This window comes from Mchenga conophoros, linkage group LG7, assembly GCF_057382185.1.
Source record: "Mchenga conophoros isolate Kocher_MC1m ecotype Shallow Benthic linkage group LG7, M_conophoros_male_GT1.1, whole genome shotgun sequence".
NCBI classification, from domain to species: domain Eukaryota; kingdom Metazoa; phylum Chordata; class Actinopteri; order Cichliformes; family Cichlidae; genus Mchenga; species Mchenga conophoros.
Window position 1 is genome coordinate 56,210,845 of NC_140532.1, and position 18,818 is coordinate 56,229,662.

The window sequence follows — 18,818 nt, forward strand, 5'->3', positions numbered from 1 at the left end:
GTGCTTTAAAAACAGAATAAACAATTTGGAATGGCAATTCCAAAATAAGGTTGTGGCAAGAAAAATCTAATGTAGTCTATATAACTATGCAAAAACGTATCATTTGATTACATATAAGATGTATCCATCAATACATTAACTGAGATGTAAATGTAGTAGGAAAAAAAAGGCAACATTTGTATCTGAGATACAGTGGAGTACAAATACTTTGCATGGTGAATTGTATTTAGGTTGACTTAAATAGCTCACTTTGGCAGCACTTGTGACCTCACCATTTCATCTTCTGCTGATGAAATGAGAGTGGACGGATTTAGTTGAACAGAGAGAGAGAGAGAGAGAGAGAGAAGGGGAAATGAAGAGAGAAAGGGAGGAGGGGCGATGCTCTTACTACAGTGTGTGTGTGCTGAGGAGGCTGTCAGTGAGGATAGTGATACAAAGGATGCTGAAGCTGTGCTGTTGGCATTATACCTTGTGTCACACTGAAGCAGCCTGCTCCTGGCAGAAAAAAAGAACAACACAACATCTGTCTGAACACCTCAGGTAAGTCCTCACACCCTCTTTCATGTATTTTAATGAGAAGAAGAAAATGACCTTGGAAAGCTTTTAGTTTAGACTTTTTTTTTCATTTTTGTTTCTTTTACTTCTTCCTTGCTTCACTGCTACCTCTGAATTTTGCGTAGTCTCTGGTTTACTTTAAATGTTATTCAAGCAGTCTTTAAAAAATGAGTGCTAACTCAAAACACTTAAATTTAGATATTTTCCTAAAAGCTCTGATTTTTTTCTTTTAAATAATAAAAGAATGTAAAAGCTCTGACACCAGTTTATAAGTTTAGAAAATTCTTTATCCATATTAGCATATTTTGGATTCATTTTAATACAGTTATATGACATTACATTAATATAGACATGATAAATATTTCAAAAATATTTCTTTATTTTTTGTATTTTGCATTTGACTAAACAAATTACCTAATGCCTGTACTACAAATTCTTGTTTTTTGCTGGCTGACATTTGACTTAACAATGGTGTAGCTGTGATAAGCTAAAACCAGTCAGTCGGGCTCTGTAATATGTAAAAGCTTAGTAGACAAGCAGTCAAGTGTGTTTTATCCTCTTTTACACTAACTACTCATGACAAGCCTTTCCAGTCATGGTTTACATTAGAGGATGGAAACTGCTTTAAAATTTTTGCTTTAAGGGCAACACTGTTTTTATCTGTTATTTATTATTTTAGTTTAGTGTTGGACAGAGCCGGCATAAATGTTCCACCATTTTTAATGAATTATTATATATGATATATAATATAATAATATATAATATATAATTATATTATTATATTTGGTATGTTTTTTAGGTGGTAGGGGCTTTCCCTTCAGTCTGTACTCCACTTCAGAATTTTCTTTGAGTGATTTCTGAAATGTTAAACATATAAACACAGATAATGATCATTTTGATAATGATTATGGTAGACAGCTGCAGCAGTCAATAAAATGACGCAGGCACTGTAATTCCACACTTCATTGAGTTAATTTACTCTATTTTATCACTATAACCTCTAGATAGTCTCCTATACACTATGGGTGTTAGCTAGCTGTATCATGTTAACTTAGCTGAAGTTACCTATTCTACTGTCTTAGCTAGTTTTCTTATCTTTTAATATTCTTGATACTGTAATGATAAGTTTGAGAAATCAATCTAGAGTTTGCAATAATCTCACAGCAGTTGAGAACTGGGCTGGTTCTGCCATCTATTTGCAGAGGGAATGAACCCACAACTTAGTGTGTAATATGCAGTGACACTGAAGAAGTCAACACTGAGGACACAGAGATGAAAGGAGAGGAGGAAAATTTATGTAGAATTGTGTAAAATTGATAAGCAATACTATAACTTTCTTTAATCTTCGTTCTATTGTCTCTAACTGTTGGGTTCATTGAGCCCCCTCTTCTTTCCCATGCAGCCTATAATCCCTGCTAAAAATCCCTTGAAAAGCCTTGAAATCAGGTGCATTGGCTGCAGTTTGAACGAGATGGATGCCTGTGGATTACAGGGTGCTGATCTCTCAGGTCCTGACTGATGTGGCTAATGTGCTTGAGGAGAAATGGTCAACGTTAGCTCTATACACCCTGACTGCTGAAGTCAGGGGAAAACCATCTTACTGCTTGGCTTTTTTTCTTGCGTCTGTGTTTTTTGGGACATTTCCATTCGATACCTAATTGTCCTGAAAGCTGCTTTTTGCAGTAAAGCAGTTTGGTGATAAAAGAGTTGTCAATATAAGGTCAGTTACAGCTATCTTAACCAGCAATACCTGCTTTTTAATGCTTGCACCTTTAATGCAGTGGAAACATTTTCATTCACTTGTTTTTTTGTATCTACAAACGTAATGTAAGTCAGACATTCTAAACTTTGTTTCACTTTTTGGTCTCCACCATCTATTGAGGGATCTGACAGCAGTTTTGTTTCTCTTTTTTGTGAGCAGTATTTTAAGGAATACATTTAGAGTGGTACATCACAGGATTTAAATACTTAGACAAACAACAAGACAACACAGAGCTGGTGAAGAAAAGAGGGGAGGTGTAAATGTGAGTGGGTGTGGTTAATGTGAGGATGCTCATTTCTGTTCAGTCTGGGATGAATGGAGTGAGGAGGGGGAAAGGTTCAAAGTTCAAGTTTGTTTTATTTATATAGCACATTTATTTACAACAGCAACATTGACCAAAGCGCTGGACAGAAGTACAAAATAACTTATAACTTATTATTACCAAATACCTCTCGTACTGTCTTAAAAAAGAAAAAAAGAAAAGGAGGTGAATATTATCTTCTGTTAATGATCATCGCATATGTATATGTATATACAGTGGTGTGAAAAAGTGTTTGCCTCCTCATAGTGTTTTGCATATTTTTCACACTTATATGTTTCAGATCATCAAACAAATTCTTATTATTAGACAAAGGTAACCTGAGTAAACACAAAATGCATTTTTTAAATGATGAATTCATTGATGAATTCAGAAAAGTTATCCAAGCCTACTGCTCGTGTGTGAAAAAGTAATTGCCCCTCTTGTTAAATCATGAATTAACTGTGATTAACCACATGCTTTGGAAAGCTGAGCTCAGTTTCATTAAACACATTCAGGCCTGACCTGCTGAGTCAAGAAATCACTTAAATAGAACATGTCTGACAAAATAAAACAGGCTAAAAGACGTCAAAAAGCAACACTTCATATCACGCTTTAAAGAATACCTGAGAAATAAAGTCACCGACATCTGTCAGTCTGAAAAGGGTTACAAAGATGTTTCTAAGGCTTTGGGACTCTATTGAACCACAGTGAGAGTCATTATACACAAAACAGAAAAAAAGAACAGCAGTGAAGCTTCCAATAAGTGACCGGCCTACCAAAATTACTCCAATGGCACTCAAACCAGGAGGTCACAAAAGAACCCAGAACAACAATAAAGGACTGCAGGCTTCAGATTTCTCAGTTAAGGTCAGAGTTCATGATTCAACAATAAGAAAGAGTCTGGGCAAAAATGTCATCCATGGGTTCAAGGAGAAAACCAGTCCTGACCAGAAACAACATGAAGGCTCATCTCACATTAGCCAACCCCTCCCCCAAAAAGAGCCAAAAAGATTTGACTCCCACACAGCATTTCAGAAAAGGAACATCATACCAATAGTAAAATATGGTGATGGTAGTGAGATCTGAGGCTCTTTTGCTGCCTCAGGACCTGGAAGACTTGCTGTGGTAAATCGAACTATGGATTGTGCTGTCTACCAAAACATCTTGAAGAAGAATGGCACTGTTCAGTCTGTTCATGACCTAGTTCTGCAGCAGGACAATGATTCAAAACACACCAGCAAGTCCACCTCTTAATAAAAACAAAATGAAGACTTTGGACTGGCTTTTTAAGTCCTGGCGGTCCCAACCAGTTATTAGGTTTAGGGGGCAAACACTTTTTCACATAGGGGCATGTAGGTTTGGATTTTTCCCCCCTTCAATAATAAACACTTTCACTTAAAATTGTGTGCATTTTGTGTTTACTAAGATTCTTGAAAAAGTCCTTTTTGACCAGCTTCAGACATTTTTTGTTTAACTTGCATGATACGTAGGATAGTTTCAGTCATGTTTCAGATCACATTACAGCACAGAGACTAGACAACTCTAGAGTTCTGGTCTCTGTACTCATATACAGTGCGTATTCTGACACTGGCTCTGAGTACGGGCTGATAACAATGATGGACTTGCAGTTGTGTTTATTGGTTTTCAGGAACAAGAAGTGACAATATTTGGATGACAGGGTGGACTTGAGCTAAAACTAGCTAGCTTGGTTAGTAAGCAATCCATAAACTATACAGGTGCAACACAGAGACAAAAAATGTAATGCTAATAAGTGCACAAATTTTTCACAGCAAGCCAAAGTATTAGTCAAAGTATTATTTCCTAATAAAGTTAAGATAGATAATAGAGTTAAGTATAAAACTTAAGCATAAAAAATGTGAATGCGGCATGTTGTATAAAGGATTTTGAGTGCTCTAGGAGAGTACAGGCGATCGTGGCTCAAGAGTTGGCAGTTCGTCTTGTAATCGGAAGGTTGCCGGTTCGAGCTTCAGCTCCGACAGTCTTGGTCGTTATGTCGTTGGGCAAGACACTTGACCTGTTGCCTACTGGTGGTGGTCAGAGAGCCCAGTGGCGCCAGTGTCTGGCAGCCTCACCTATGTCAGTGTGCCCCAGGGCAACTGTGGTTACAATGTGTGTGAATGGGTGGATGACTGAATGTAGTGTAAAGTGCTTTGGGGTCCACAGGGACTAAGTAAAGCGCTATACAAATACAGGCCATTACCATTTAGAGAAGCGCTATATAAGAATCATTCCATTTACCAAAATGGTTTCTTTTACCAGGCTGTATACATGCTTTTTAATGCTATTTTAGTTGTGCAGTTTAACATGGGCATCTATGGGGACTGACTTGCTCTTGAAACTGACATCAAATGCCCATTAGAAGAACTGCAGTTTTTGGCACAAAGGCCCCAGAGGTTGCCTTGTGGGTCAGAGAATAAAGGTGCTTTTGCGGATATCTGGAGATATTATAGTTGTTATAATTTAAATATTAAACAATAATACTGACTAACTAAAAAAATCTTCCACCCTGAGAAGCTTGTATTTCCTAAAATCCAATGCCTCGAGAGCATAAGTATATGTCAACCTGCCTATGAACACAGAAAAATAAACAAACTAAAAAAAATAAAACCCTAGTAGGACTACAGAGATGGTAAATAAAAACAAAACTGTTGAGTATTGATACCAGCTGAAATTAATGAAAAGATATGTTTTTGTTATAGTTCCAGCCTTTAATGATAAAATAATTGTAAATTAACCTACCATTAGTAGAGTTCCCTTAGAGTTTGTTGCAACCTGACTTATGATTTCTACATGCAGACATTTTATTGCAAAGTCTAAGAGACAATGTTACAGTTTTACTCTAAAACTGATTACAAGAGAAATGCTGCAGCATTAGCTTATGGCAGAGTATCTAAGACATCTTCATTCTCCAACTTAGGACCTCATCTAATAAATATCAAATGCATTCATAGGGCACAAATCTTTTGTATGTTTTAGGGTAAAAAATAAACAGCTGCCATATGTTTTGCACCATTCCAGTTAAGTGAGTGAAATCGCCTTTTTGATGATAAATTGGTGCCGCGGTAGGGGTCGTGTCCATTTTGCCCTAATCCATTACAACAATCAATTGAAACTGATGAATTTCAGATTTCCCATTACTTCCAGTGGGGGCTGTTTCCACATGAGCTCATTCACTGGAGCATGTAGCAATACTGACCATTGAATTGGTTATACTCTTCCTCATTTCTGCAGCTGAGGCATTATTGTTTTCAGTGGGAATTGTCTCAACACAGCAGGAACAGCAGATGTGCTGCACAAATCCACTGTGGCTAGGATTGTTTGATTAGCTGTGTACTGTGAGCACACTTAAATTGTTCACAGACAGGAAGAATAGGTGGGCAGATGTGATTATCTAACAGAAGCACAGCTGTAAACAGAAAACTGATATGACACTTTTATGTGCTGCTGTTGTCTGTCCCTTGCATGACCCAAATATTATTTCAGGAGCCTCAGGGCAAAAATGTCCAACACATAATATGCCACCAGCGATCTGTGCATCAACTAACAACAAACTGTTATTTGGGTTGCTTATTTAGTTAAAAAAACAAACAAACCCTACATACAGGGGTCCTAGTGCCAATGGATTCCAGAAGAACAGATGCATTGAATTAGATACTTCATATGCTTTTGCAAGGAATGTTCCTTGTTTTGTAATTACTAGAACACGTCAGGAGACCTCCATATCATTGCACTAGAAACAAGCTAACACAAAGACAAGAGGCAAGAAGAGCCTTGATAGAAAAGTGACTAACTTAGCTACCAAAAATTAGCATTCACCACTAAAAGATGCAGTTGAAACTGAAAGGACTTTAGATGTCTTCATACTCTATGGGTACACTACAGAGAGTGCAGAATTATTAGGCAAGTTTATTTTTGAGGAATAATTTTATTATTGAACAACAACCATGTTCTCAATGAACCCAAAAAACTCATTAATATCAAAGCTGAATCTTTTTGGAAGTAGTTTTTAGTTTGTTTTTAGTTTTAGCTATTTTAGGGGGATATCTGTGTGTGCAGGTGACTATTACTGTGCATAATTATTAGGCAACTTAACAAAAAACAAATATATACCCATTTCAATTATTTATTTTTACCAGTGAAACCAATATAACATCTCCACATTCACAAATATACATTTCTGACATTCAAAAACAAAACAAAAACAAATCAGCGACCGATATAGCCACCTTTCTTTGCAAGGACACTCAAAAGCCTGCCATCCATGGATTCTGTCAGTGTTTTGATCTGTTCACCATCAACATTGCGTGCAGCAGCAACCACAGCCTCCCAGACACTGTTCAGAGAGGTGTACTGTTTTCCCTCCTTGTAAATCTCACATTTGATGATGGACCACAGGTTCTCAATGGGGTTCAGATCAGGTGAACAAGGAGGCCATGTCATTAGTTTTTCTTCTTTTATACCCTTTCTTGCCAGCCACGCTGTGGAGTACTTGGACGCGTGTGATGGAGCATTGTCCTGCATGAAAATCACGTTTTTCTTGAAGGATGCAGACTTCTTCCTGTACCACTGCTTGAAGAAGGTGTTTTCCAGAAACTGGCAGTAGGACTGGGAGTTGAGCTTGACTCCATCCTCAACCCGAAAAGGCCCCACAAGCTCATCTTTGATGATACCAGCCCAAACCAGTACTCCACCTCCACCTTGCTGGCGTCTGAGTCGTACTGGAGCTCTCTGCCCTTTACTAATCCAGCCACGGGCCCATCCATCTGGCCCATCAAGACTCACTCTCATTTCATCAGTCCATAAAACCTTAGAAAAATCAGTCTTGAGATATTTCTTGGCCCAGTCTTGACGTTTCAGCTTGTGTGTCTTGTTCAGTGGTGGTCGTCTTTCAGCCTTTCTTACCTTGGCCATGTCTCTAAATATTGCACACCTTGTGCTTTTGGGCACTCCAGTGATGTTGCAGCTCTGAAATATGGCCAAACTGGTGGCAAGTGGCATCTTGGCAGCTGCACGCTTGACTTTTCTCAGTTCATGGGCAGTTATTTGGCACCTTGGTTTTTCCACACGCTTCTTGCGACCCTGTTGACTATTTTGAATGAAACGCTTGATTGTTCGATGATCATGCTTCAGAAGCTTTGCAATTTTGAGACTGCTGCATCCCTCTGCAAGATATCTCACTATTTTTGACTTTTCTGAGCCTGTCAAGTCCTTCTTTTGATCCATTTTGCCAAAGGAAAGGACGTTGCCTAATAATTATGCACACCTGATATAGGGTGTTGATGTCATTAGACCACACCCCTTCTCATTACAGAGATGCACATTACCTAATATGCTTAATTGGTAGTAGGCTTTCGAGCCTATACAGCTTGGAGTAAGACAACATGCATGAAGAGGATGATGTGGACAAAATACTCATTTGCCTAATAATTCTGCACTCCCTGTAGTGCACCAAGTTCATTTCTCGTCTATGAGTTGTTACTGGATGCAGCTACCATTCCTAAGCTAGTCAATAGAACACCTAACCCTGAATGATCATCATATCTTAAAAACCTCTAAATATCATATAATCCAAGTAGAGTATTTTATCTCCGATTGTAGGCTTACATCTGGTTCCCAGAGTTTGCAAGAAAGAAGGCACAATCTTTAGTTATCAGGCTACTCCCCCATGGAACCAGCTCCCTATTTGGGTTCAAGAAACAGATGGCCTAAAATAAAGCTTTATAGTGCAGGTGACCCTGAGCAATATGTTACTATAAGTTGCTGTGGGCCTTCCTAGACTGAGGTGTGAAAGCAGGACGAGCTGTTCCTTCCTTTCTTCTCCACCTACCCCTTTTTAGTCCAGATGCATTTATGTATACCTGCTACTGCATATCATTAACTTTTCTCTCTTGTAATTTGTGTTTTGCGCTTTTCTCTTAATTCTCACTTTATTTTTTCCTGCTTCTCTTTCTTCTCACAATTCAACTGTGCTGCATCTCCCTAAGCCTGGTTTTATCAGAGTTCTCTTTCTGTGAATAAATATTTATATAGGTTTATAGGTTATTCCTTCCCACTGTTGCTAAGAATAGAATAGAACAGAATATGTGAAGAACAAATAGCATTCTTAGCCTAGACAATAGTTTCTCTCTGGACTCACAGTTTTACTGTAGCACCTCTTCTCTTGTCAGACAGTCAATCTCTTTGTCATTCAGCTGAATTAGTAAATTCAGCTCTTGAGAAATAGCCAACTTTGAAAAGCTCACTTTGTTCTCTCACAGCGATCTTTTTGTCTGAAATCACCAGTTCTCGAGATAACGGTAAGATCCAAAAGACAAATCAATTGGATTTAAAATAAACTGCACATTATCTGAAAATTGTTGCAGCAATTCATTTCTATAGATGTTACCTGCTGCTTTTCAAGCGTTTCTCTCAAATGCATTGAAAAATTAATCCTTAATTGGTGGGCATGGGGAAGAAAGTTTGCATCTGATGACGCAAAGAAAAACAGCTTCATTGGAAGATCATGTTCTTCTTTTCTGAGGACTTAATGGATTTCTAAACAATCTTGGCTTGAAAATTAAAAGTATCTATAACTTTGCCACCCTTTTTAAACCAACCTCTTTTGCATTAAGGTAAGCAGTGTGAGAGATAGCACAGATGAGAAACAGACATGGGAAGTCTGACGTTCGTGTTCTGGTTTGCTCAGTTTAATGGTTTCAGTGCTGCCCCTGGTGTTTACACATAGACAGAAACTGTGATTTCCACTCTTTGCTCACCATATGGGCATGTGCTCTTACACACACACACACGCACGCACGCACGCACGCACGCACGCACACACACACACACACACACACACACACACACGGCAGCCACAGTGAACTGAACACAGTGTATACACACTGCTGCCGATACGATATTTTTTCCTGTTCCATGTATCTGCTTTTAATTTAATAAAAAGTCCTGCCAATGACAACATATTTTTTAGATATATGCTGCAGTTGCATAAAAATGTATTTTTAAATATTTTGAAATAAATATTTTTAAATAAATATTTACACTTGGGTTTTAAGGGGTATTTGTTTTTTGTTTTTTTTTACGGGTTGTACGGAAGCCCCAAACGCAATTTCATTGTTCTTTGACAATGACAATAAAAAATAAAATAAAAAATACTTATTAGTGTAAAAACCTAAGAGAAAACAGGAAGTAAGAACACATGCAACAAATGACCCTTTTAATGAATGGTAGGTGTCTTATGCTTAAAGCTATCAGAATGCTCTAAATCCAAACAGACAATAAATCCAAACAGATTCGGGCAGCACGGTGGCACAGTAGTTACAACTGTCATCTCACAGAAAAATTGTTCTAGGTTTGAATCTCCTTGTCAGCTGGGGTATTTTTGTGTGGCTCTGTGAGTTTCCGCCGGCTCCCTCCAATAGTCCTAAGACATGAGTGTAAACGGCTATTCTGTTGGTTGGTTGCATGAACACAAGGTACAAGGTATAGTACATATAAAAGTGCTATGTAAATTATCAGTGAAATGTGTGGCTAGAAGTGCTTTAAGTAGTGAGTAAGACTGTGCTATATAACTGCCATGCATACAACACTTTTTATCTGTCAGACAAATGGAATATTAGATGCCTCACTGGGGTTCAGTACATTACCCAAAAACATTCTGAGGCACTGTGAGAGCCATTAAATTAAAGAAATGTACTAATATGAACAACTTTTTTTTTGCTTGTGTTGTTGTAATGTACCACTACATATTTGTACACATTATTTCCAGAAGTAATAATGAAATTTAAGTTTGAGGACTGAATCTATGCATAGATCTAGCCTTATGTAAATGTTGGGATACGGACACAGTCTGAATTTAGTTCAGGAACTGATTGTGCTAATCCACCAAACTCTGGTGAAATATGTTTTGGTAATCTGAACATCTGCTCAAAATGTGATCATTGTAGTAGTAGTTGATATTTGAATCACAAATGCACTTTGGCCGATACTTGATGTCTTTTAAATGTGCTATATAAATAAAGCTGACCTGACTTGAAAAATGAACAGCTACATTTAAATTTTTTTAGCTGCTTTTTTCCCCAAGTATTAAAATATTTCACTAAAAACTAAATATGTCAATGTCAGTCAGAGGAGAAGTAAGGGGCTCACTAAAGTCAGGAGACTCATCATACTGAGATCATGAATGTCTGTGTAAATGTAATGTTAAATGTAATCTCATCCAGTACTTATTGCATTATTTTGGTTGATAAATTAAAAGTACTAAAGTTAGTGCTGTATTGAAGTTTAGATAAATGCATCCTTTTTGTACCATGAACAAACTTAAATTGAAATGTATAAAGTTCTCATTTCACTTGAAACAAAACATGTCAACCCCATCGTGGGACTAAATGAAAACTGAGGGAATCAACACAAGTATGTGGGTTTATCCTCTGGGGAACATGAAAAACTGTAAAAAATTTAATCCTACTCCATACAATAGTGAATATTCCACTGGCAAAAATAGGTCAGCGCAAATTTTATTTCTGTTGCACATAAAAAAAACAGGTTTACTGAGGTTGACTTGCTTTTTACGTTAGTTTAAACAAACAAGATAAAACCATGCATCAATAAAAATAAATACAACAAACAAAATCAAACAAATAGAATAATAGAGCGCAATGTAAAAAACGTTGTGGGACTCGAACTGAACTCAAATTAGAAGCCAAAGTAAAAAAAGTGATTTTTTAAGACAGGATTTAAAAGACTGTATAGACTCTGCAGAACAAAGATCAAGTGGCAGGTTATTCCAGAGTCTAGGGCTAAATAAAAAAAAAAAGAAATGCATCCTCATGAGCAACTAAACTGTCTTGTCCTGCTTTCATCCCTCAGTTTACTTGTAAACAATATGTTCTGACAGGAATATGTTTTTTGTCCTGCTGATTCCTCTTCTACGCAGACTAAATACAGTCATTTCAGCTATGTGTCAAAGCTTTGAATCACCAATGTTGGTATTTGGAGACTAGATTACTGTGCTTTTTACCAAGAGTCGTTAGACACAGGGCTGGGGTGCTTGTGTGCATGTGGGTTAAGGTTTAAGAAGAATCATCAGGCAGGGGATAAAGTAGGTGGTGATGGGTCTTTGTAAAACTAAGCTCTGTAAGCTGCTACTTCACAAGTCTGACAAGCCTCAGCAGAGGAAAAGAGAGACATATGGCACAGCCGCCTAAATAGATGGACAAATGATGATGAATGGGTGAAAGGATGAAGCTTTTGCAGAGGGCGCTGGTAAAGAAGTCAACGCGATCTGTGATGATTACAGAAATGACAGCTGTGGGGGCAGTGTGAGGAAAGGGATAATAAACAGGGGGATGCCGTGGAGTGGGATGATGAAAGTGTTGAATAGAAGAGGGTGCGTGCACATAGGAGTGCTGAAATGTTCCAGTCTAATTCAGATGGGAGTGTTTGAGCTCCTTGGGGAATGTTCTGTGTACCATAAATAACTGGGATTTTGCTGTTGTAGTAGATGAGGGTGCCTGGGCTTCCTGAGCTGGCTAACCTCATTTAAGGTCTAACAACGGATATAATATGGCACAACCCACAACCTTAACATTTTGTCTTACTCGACTCATTGCATCTTTGAAACTCCATCCATCCATCCATCCATCCATCCATCCTCATCCGCTTTGTCCGGGGCCGGGTCGCGGGGGAAGCAGCCTAAGCAAAGAGGCCCAGACCTCCCTCTCCCCAGCCACCTCCTCCAGCTTATCCGGGGGAATACCAAGGCGTTCCCAGGCCAGCCGAGAGATATAATCTCTCCAGCGTGTCCTGGGTCTGCCCCGGGGCCTCCTCCCGGTGGAACATGCCTGGAACACCTCACCCAGGAGGCGCCCAGGGGGCATCCTTGTCAGATGCCCGAACCACCTCAGCTGGCTCCTTTCGATGTGGAGCAGCAGCTGCTCTACTCTGAGCCCCTCCCGGATGGCCGAACTTCTCACCCTATCTCTAAGGGAGAGGCCAGCCACCCTTCGGAGGAAGCTCATTTCTGCCGCTTGTATCCGCGATCTCGTTCTTTCGGTCACTACCCACAGCTCGTGGCCATAGGTGAGGGTAGGGACGTAGATCGACCGGTAAATTGAGAGCTTCGCTTTTACACTCAGCTCCCTCTTCACCACGACGGACCGGTGCAGCGTCCGCATTACTGCAGCTGCAGCCCCAATCCGTCTGTCGATCTCCGGCTCCCTTCTCCCATCACTCGCGAACAAGACCCCGAGATACTTGAACTCCTCCACTTGGGGCAGGAACTCATCCCCGACCCGGAGTGGGCACTCCACCCTTTTCCGGCTGAGAACCATGGCCTCAGATTTGGAGGTGCTGATCCTCATTCCCGCTGCTTCACACTCGGCTGCGAACCATTCCAGTGCGAGCTGGAGGCCCTCACCCGATGAAGCCAACAGAACCACATCATCTGCAAAAATCAGAGATGAGATTCTGAGGCCACCAAAGCGAAAGCCCTCCGCCACTTGGCTGCGCCTAGAAATCCTGTCCATAAAAATTATGAACAGAACCGGAGACAAAGGGCAGCCCTGGCGGAGCCCATCACCCACCGGGAACGAGTCCGACTTATTGCCGGCAATGTGAACCAAGCTCTTGCAACGGTTGGATAGGGATCGAATGGCCCGTAGCAATGGGCCAGACACCCCATATTCCCGCAACACCTCCCACAGGACACCCCGAGGGACACGGTCGAATGCCTTCTCCATGTCCACAAAACACATGTAGACTGGTTGGGCAAACTCCCATGCACCCTCAAGTATCCTGGAGAGGATAAAGAGCTGGTCCAGTGTTCCGCGACCAGGACGAAAACCGCATTGTTCCTCCTGTATCCGAGGTTCGACTGACGGACGAACTCTCCTTTCCAGCACCCTGGCATAGACTTTCCCAGGGAGGCTGAGGAGTGTGATCCCCCTGTAGTTGGAACACACCCTCCGGTCCCCTTTCTTAAAGATGGGGACCACCACCCCGGTCTGCCAGTCCACAGGTACTGCCCCTGATCTCCACGCAACACTGCAGAGGCGTGTCAACCAGGACAGCCCTACAACGTCCAGAGCCTTCAGGAACTCGGGGCGGATCTCATCAACACCAGGGGCTCTGCCACCAAGGAGTTGTTTAACTGCCTCAGTGACCTCGCCCCCGGAAATTGGCGGGTCATTCCCCTCATCCCCAGACTCTGCTTCCTCCTCGGAAGATGTGTCAGTGGGATTAAGGAGGTCCTCGAAGTATTCCTTCCACCGCCTGACAATTTTCTCAGTCGACGTCAGCAGCGCTCCGCCAGCACTATACACAGTGCAGGTAGAGCACCGCTTTCCCCTCCTGAGACGTCTGACGGTTTGCCAGAATCTCTTCGAGGCAGTCCGAAAGTCTTTTTCCATGGCCTCTACGAAATCCTCCCACACCCGAGTTTTTGCTTCAGCCACTGCCCGAGCCGCATTCCGCTTGGCCTGTCGATACCTGTTGGCTGCCTCCGGAGTCCCTTTGAAATCTTTGAAACTCATTTAGTCTTAATCTTATTTAACTCCATTACTATCTTAAAGCCTTCTGGTTTTATTTGACAGTACTGACAAATATTTTCAATTGATTCAAGTCATCATAGGTGGTATTGGCAACCCTAACCTTAAACCTCAATTGGAGAAAAGCAAAACAGACTTCTCTTTTTGAGGAAAAAGTTCTTGTTGTGTGTCAGTTAGAATTATATTTTTCTTTTTTCCCTGGTTGCCAGGACTCAGAGACAACAATGCAATAAAAATGAAAAATGCAAAGTGGGATTGCCCAGGGTTGGGGCTGTCACCGATGCTGACTGAGATGTCCAAGAGTTAAATGAAGCATGTTAGGCTACTTGGTGAGTCTACACTGGCTTTGGTTGTGAAGCAGATAAAATGTGTAGAACTAAGCACTGAATGAACACGTGGTGAAATGTGACTTCTAGTCATAAAAACTTTGAGTGGTAAGTAAGACAAGAAAAGTATTATATACAACAATCACTGATTATCTCTTCATCATTGCAGCTGTTAGTGGGTGGAATATATTAGGAAGCATCATTCTGTCCACAAATTTGATGTGTTAGAAGCAGGAAATAAGGATTATTGTAAGTTTTTTTTGCAGATTTGACAATGGCAAAATTAATCGTTAGATAACTGGGTCAGAGCATCACCAAAACTGTAGCTCTTATTGGGTGTTTCCAATCTGCAGTAGTCAGTATCGATCTAAAGTAGTCCAAGGAAGGAACACTGGTGAACCAGCGACAGGGTCATGGATTGCCAAACCTCACTGATGCAGTGAAGGCTGGTCCATATGGTTCAATCCAACAGATGGACTACTGTAGCTCAAGCTGGATATGGGCTACAGACTAATCATATTGCCCATGCACACCCTTGTCCACTCCTGAAAGTGCCAACAATGAACATGTGAGCACCAGAACTGGACCATGGAGCAATGCCAGACGGTGACCTGATGGTCTGATGCATCACGTTTTCTTTTACATCATCTAGATAGCTGGATGTGCGTGCTTCACTTAACTTGTGTGCAGTGTTCTAACAAGAAACCTTGGATCCTGCCATCCATGTGGATATAAGAATTGTTGCAGACCACACACTTTCATGTAAATGATATTCCCTGATGACTGTGGCGTCTTTCAGCAGAACAATGCCCCCTGCCACAAAGCAACAATGGTTCAGGAATGGTTTGAGGAGCACAGCAACACATTTGAGGTGTTGACTTGGCCTCCAATTTCCTTGGATGGCAATCCAATTGAACATCTGTGGGATGTCAGTCTGCCCCAGGGCAGCTGTGGCTACAACCGTAGCTTGCCTCCACCAGTGTGTGAATGTGAGAGTGAATGAATAGTGGTATTGTAAAGCGCTTTGGGTGCCTTGAAAAGGGCTATATAAATCCAATCCATTATTATGTGAAATCCTAATCATTGGAGTGACTAAAAACATCCCTCTGAAAGATAATGAATGATGCTAAGTAATGGTAAATGGACTGATTCTTATATAGTGCTTTTCTACTCTCACGGAGTACTCAAAGCACTCTATACAACATGCCTCATTCACCCAATCACACCCATTCTCACAAGCACTTTATCTACACTTCGTGCTTTCTAACGACATTCATACTCCGATGGATGCATCGGAGAGCAAGTTAGGGTTAGTATCTTGCCCAAGGATACTTGACATGCAGACTAGAGGAGCCAGGGATTGAACCACTGACCTTCCGATCAGTAGGTGACCTGTTCTACCTCCTGAGCTACAGCCACCCATAAGTCAGGTACAAATGATAACTCCAATTACTGTGCATTTCTAACACAGTAAAGATGGCAGTAAACAGAAGTGTCAGTTTGTACACAACCAAAAGAGCTTGCATCTTCATGTTTTGTGATGGATTACTAATTTGTGATTTAATGTGTAGTTTAAAAACTAATATGAAAGGTACTTTTTGGATAATGAGTAAATACTGAAGCAAAAACTAAGGGAGACCAGTTGACTGCAAGAACAGACTAAGACTACGACCTTTATGGCCCCAGCACAGATACTGTTTGGGTTTCCTTTTTCTTTGCTTCAGTTTGCAATGGTTTTCTTTTGGGCCACTCACTCTGAATATAAAGTCTGTGGCACGCGTATGTCGGAAACTCACGGGGAAAAAGTGTATGCATGTTTATTATAGTACGTAATGCAGTACTTGTAATGTTAATAAGAAACTGGCGAGAGTTGTGATTGTAGAAGACCTATAAGCATTTTAAGTAACACTTGCAGGCTAATTGAATGAACAAGCACATGAACACATATTTTTGTGCATTTATTAAACCAAAGCAATAGTTGTTTGTATATATTTTTCTTATTTTGTATATCCCTCTTGACTTTATATATTTCTCCTGTTTGTCATTTATTCCTATTGTCTACTATTTATATTTTATTCCAGCACAGTAGATTTAAATTTCTCTGTCACTCTCCGCCATCATTATAGAGTCATTAACCCTGGCTTCACCTCACAAGTTATGACCTCTAATCTCAGTGTACACACACACACACACACACACACACACACACACACACACACACACACACACACACACACGTACATGTAAGTGCCAGTGATCCCTGGAGCCAATTTCACCTCTCTGTCAACTTACACTATAAAAAAGTTCTAAATCAAGCCAGGCTTAATGTGGTGACATGTGTCCTTGGTGTAGGGCAGGAGTTCAAGATGTGTGGTCTTCTTATGTGGTTTTCTCAGGAAAGCACATCATCTCTCTCATCATAAACATGGAACAGATTGTGGCTTTGTAACCTGATATGCATTTGTAGGGTTTTCTTCCCTAACATTTTGCAATTTTGCTTGTGAACCAGAAGCTTTGTTTCTTGTGGTTCTATAAATACACTCCCTCCTATGTGTCCAGAAGCATCACTTATAGGTGACCAACACACCTCTGCAGGTCCCTTTCAGTTCAAATGAGCAGCAGTTTGCCACTGAGGTCTTTTCGAGTCACTGAGCTCTTGACACATTGATGTGGACTGTAACCTGCCATCTGTCAGGGAAAGGTCATCTTAACTGATTGTATCTTTGATGTCATCTGTTTGGTCATTGCTCAATGTCAGCTCCCTTAGCTCTTTGCTCACTATACTTTAAACCTCACATTGTGTTTGGTTCAAATTGAATCCATTTTGATATTTAGTCATAAGAATAACATGTCATTCTTTTCTTGAATTGGATTTTTTTTTTTGGAAATTATACAAAAATGCACAAAAATGAAAATTTTATAGCATTGCATAAAATTGCATGCAAATTCTTGCATATTGATTGTACTATTTAGATTGATTTTAATATTGAGATGAGTCAAATTAGCTAAATAGTAGTTTTAGGAATATTGAAATTGTCAGTCTACAGATGTCATGTCTGTTCTTATTATATAGATAGATTATATAGATTATAGATTACATACATTATATAGAGTTATATGGGTACTTTCAGGCTGCCATGAGAACTTTATGTGCTCCCACCATATTCCCAAGGCACCTGCTGGTCTTTGATGGATCATGGTGGATTCTTAAAACAGTAAAATATTGTAGCATTACAGCAAAGAAGTGCTATTTACATGGTGTATATATGCATCAGGGGCCACTTGGAGTTCAGCTTCAATTTGGCCAAGAGTAAGTTGGTACATGAACAGGACGAGCCAGTCACCAATCCACAAACCTTCCAATCAGTAAACACTACTACCCATGATATAACAAAAATAACCTTAAATTAAAAAAATTAGAACCCATTTACTCCAAGCTAATTGAGATTAAAATGACAAGGAGCTTCTGTTTCAGTGAGTGTAGAAAACAAAGTGCAGGGCCCACACACACGAAGTATCCCACAACTGCTTTGAATGCACATACTAGTTTGTAATTTATGTAACTAGTTTGCACTCTGTTAATTAAGGTTGAATTAATTTTGACAATTATAAATGACAGCTATGAGGATTGGAAAGATCATACTATGGGTTTTTAAATTTTTCTTGGTTAAGAGTAGAGGACAATGCTTTTCCAGCATTTTGTTGACCCATCCATCACCCCAACCTCCATACTGTTTTCACTTGGTTAAAAAAAAGATTTGAGAAAGTTTTATATTTTCATTCATGGTTGGTTCTATGTGCCCCAAGAGGATGGCAGCAGACAGACACTACTAAGATAAAAATACCAACGAAATATAACTTTAAATAAAAAGAAATCCCATAGTGTTATTTGCAAGGTTGATACATACATACAATATATGACTAAAGAAATATCATTTACATAAAGTTTTACAACTACATTCACATAGTTGAATGCTGGTGGCCCATGGAGACCCACCAGTGCAGCTTAATTATGAGTAGAGCAGCTCCGTTGTAATGGTATCACTGCTACAAAATCAGTAAATGAGACACACCAAAAGGGCATGGGGTGAAAATAGGGATAATGCTGACATGCTGTCATGTGTAAGCGGTTTGGCCTTTTTAGCATGTGACATTGAGAACCAGATAGGAGTGTCATGCCCTGCTGCAGAGCCCAAGTGCACATTGATCTTCTCTAATGCAGTGAGCTCTCCTCTCAATGGTCAATTTATAATGCACGTGCATGTGTGTGTGTGCAGAGTGATGATGCAGAGATGATGAGGAACAACCAA

At 40.0% G+C, this 18,818-nt stretch overlaps 1 protein-coding gene across 3 annotated transcripts in view; it reads left to right on the forward strand.

The window, feature by feature from the left end:
* Positions 1-408: 408 nt before the first annotated feature.
* rph3aa (rabphilin 3A homolog (mouse), a) overlaps positions 409-18,818 on the forward strand; it is a 52,496-nt gene continuing 34,086 nt past the window's right edge. For 2 of the 3 annotated variants that reach the window (XM_085280335.1, XM_085280337.1), the window contains exon 1: positions 430-540. In XM_085280335.1, coding sequence (XP_085136461.1) covers positions 440-540 — 101 coding nt within the window. In that variant the 5' untranslated portion in view covers positions 430-439. Of the gene's footprint in view, positions 541-18,818 lie in introns of all 3 variants that reach the window. The other variant, XM_085280336.1, reaches the window with a different exon arrangement.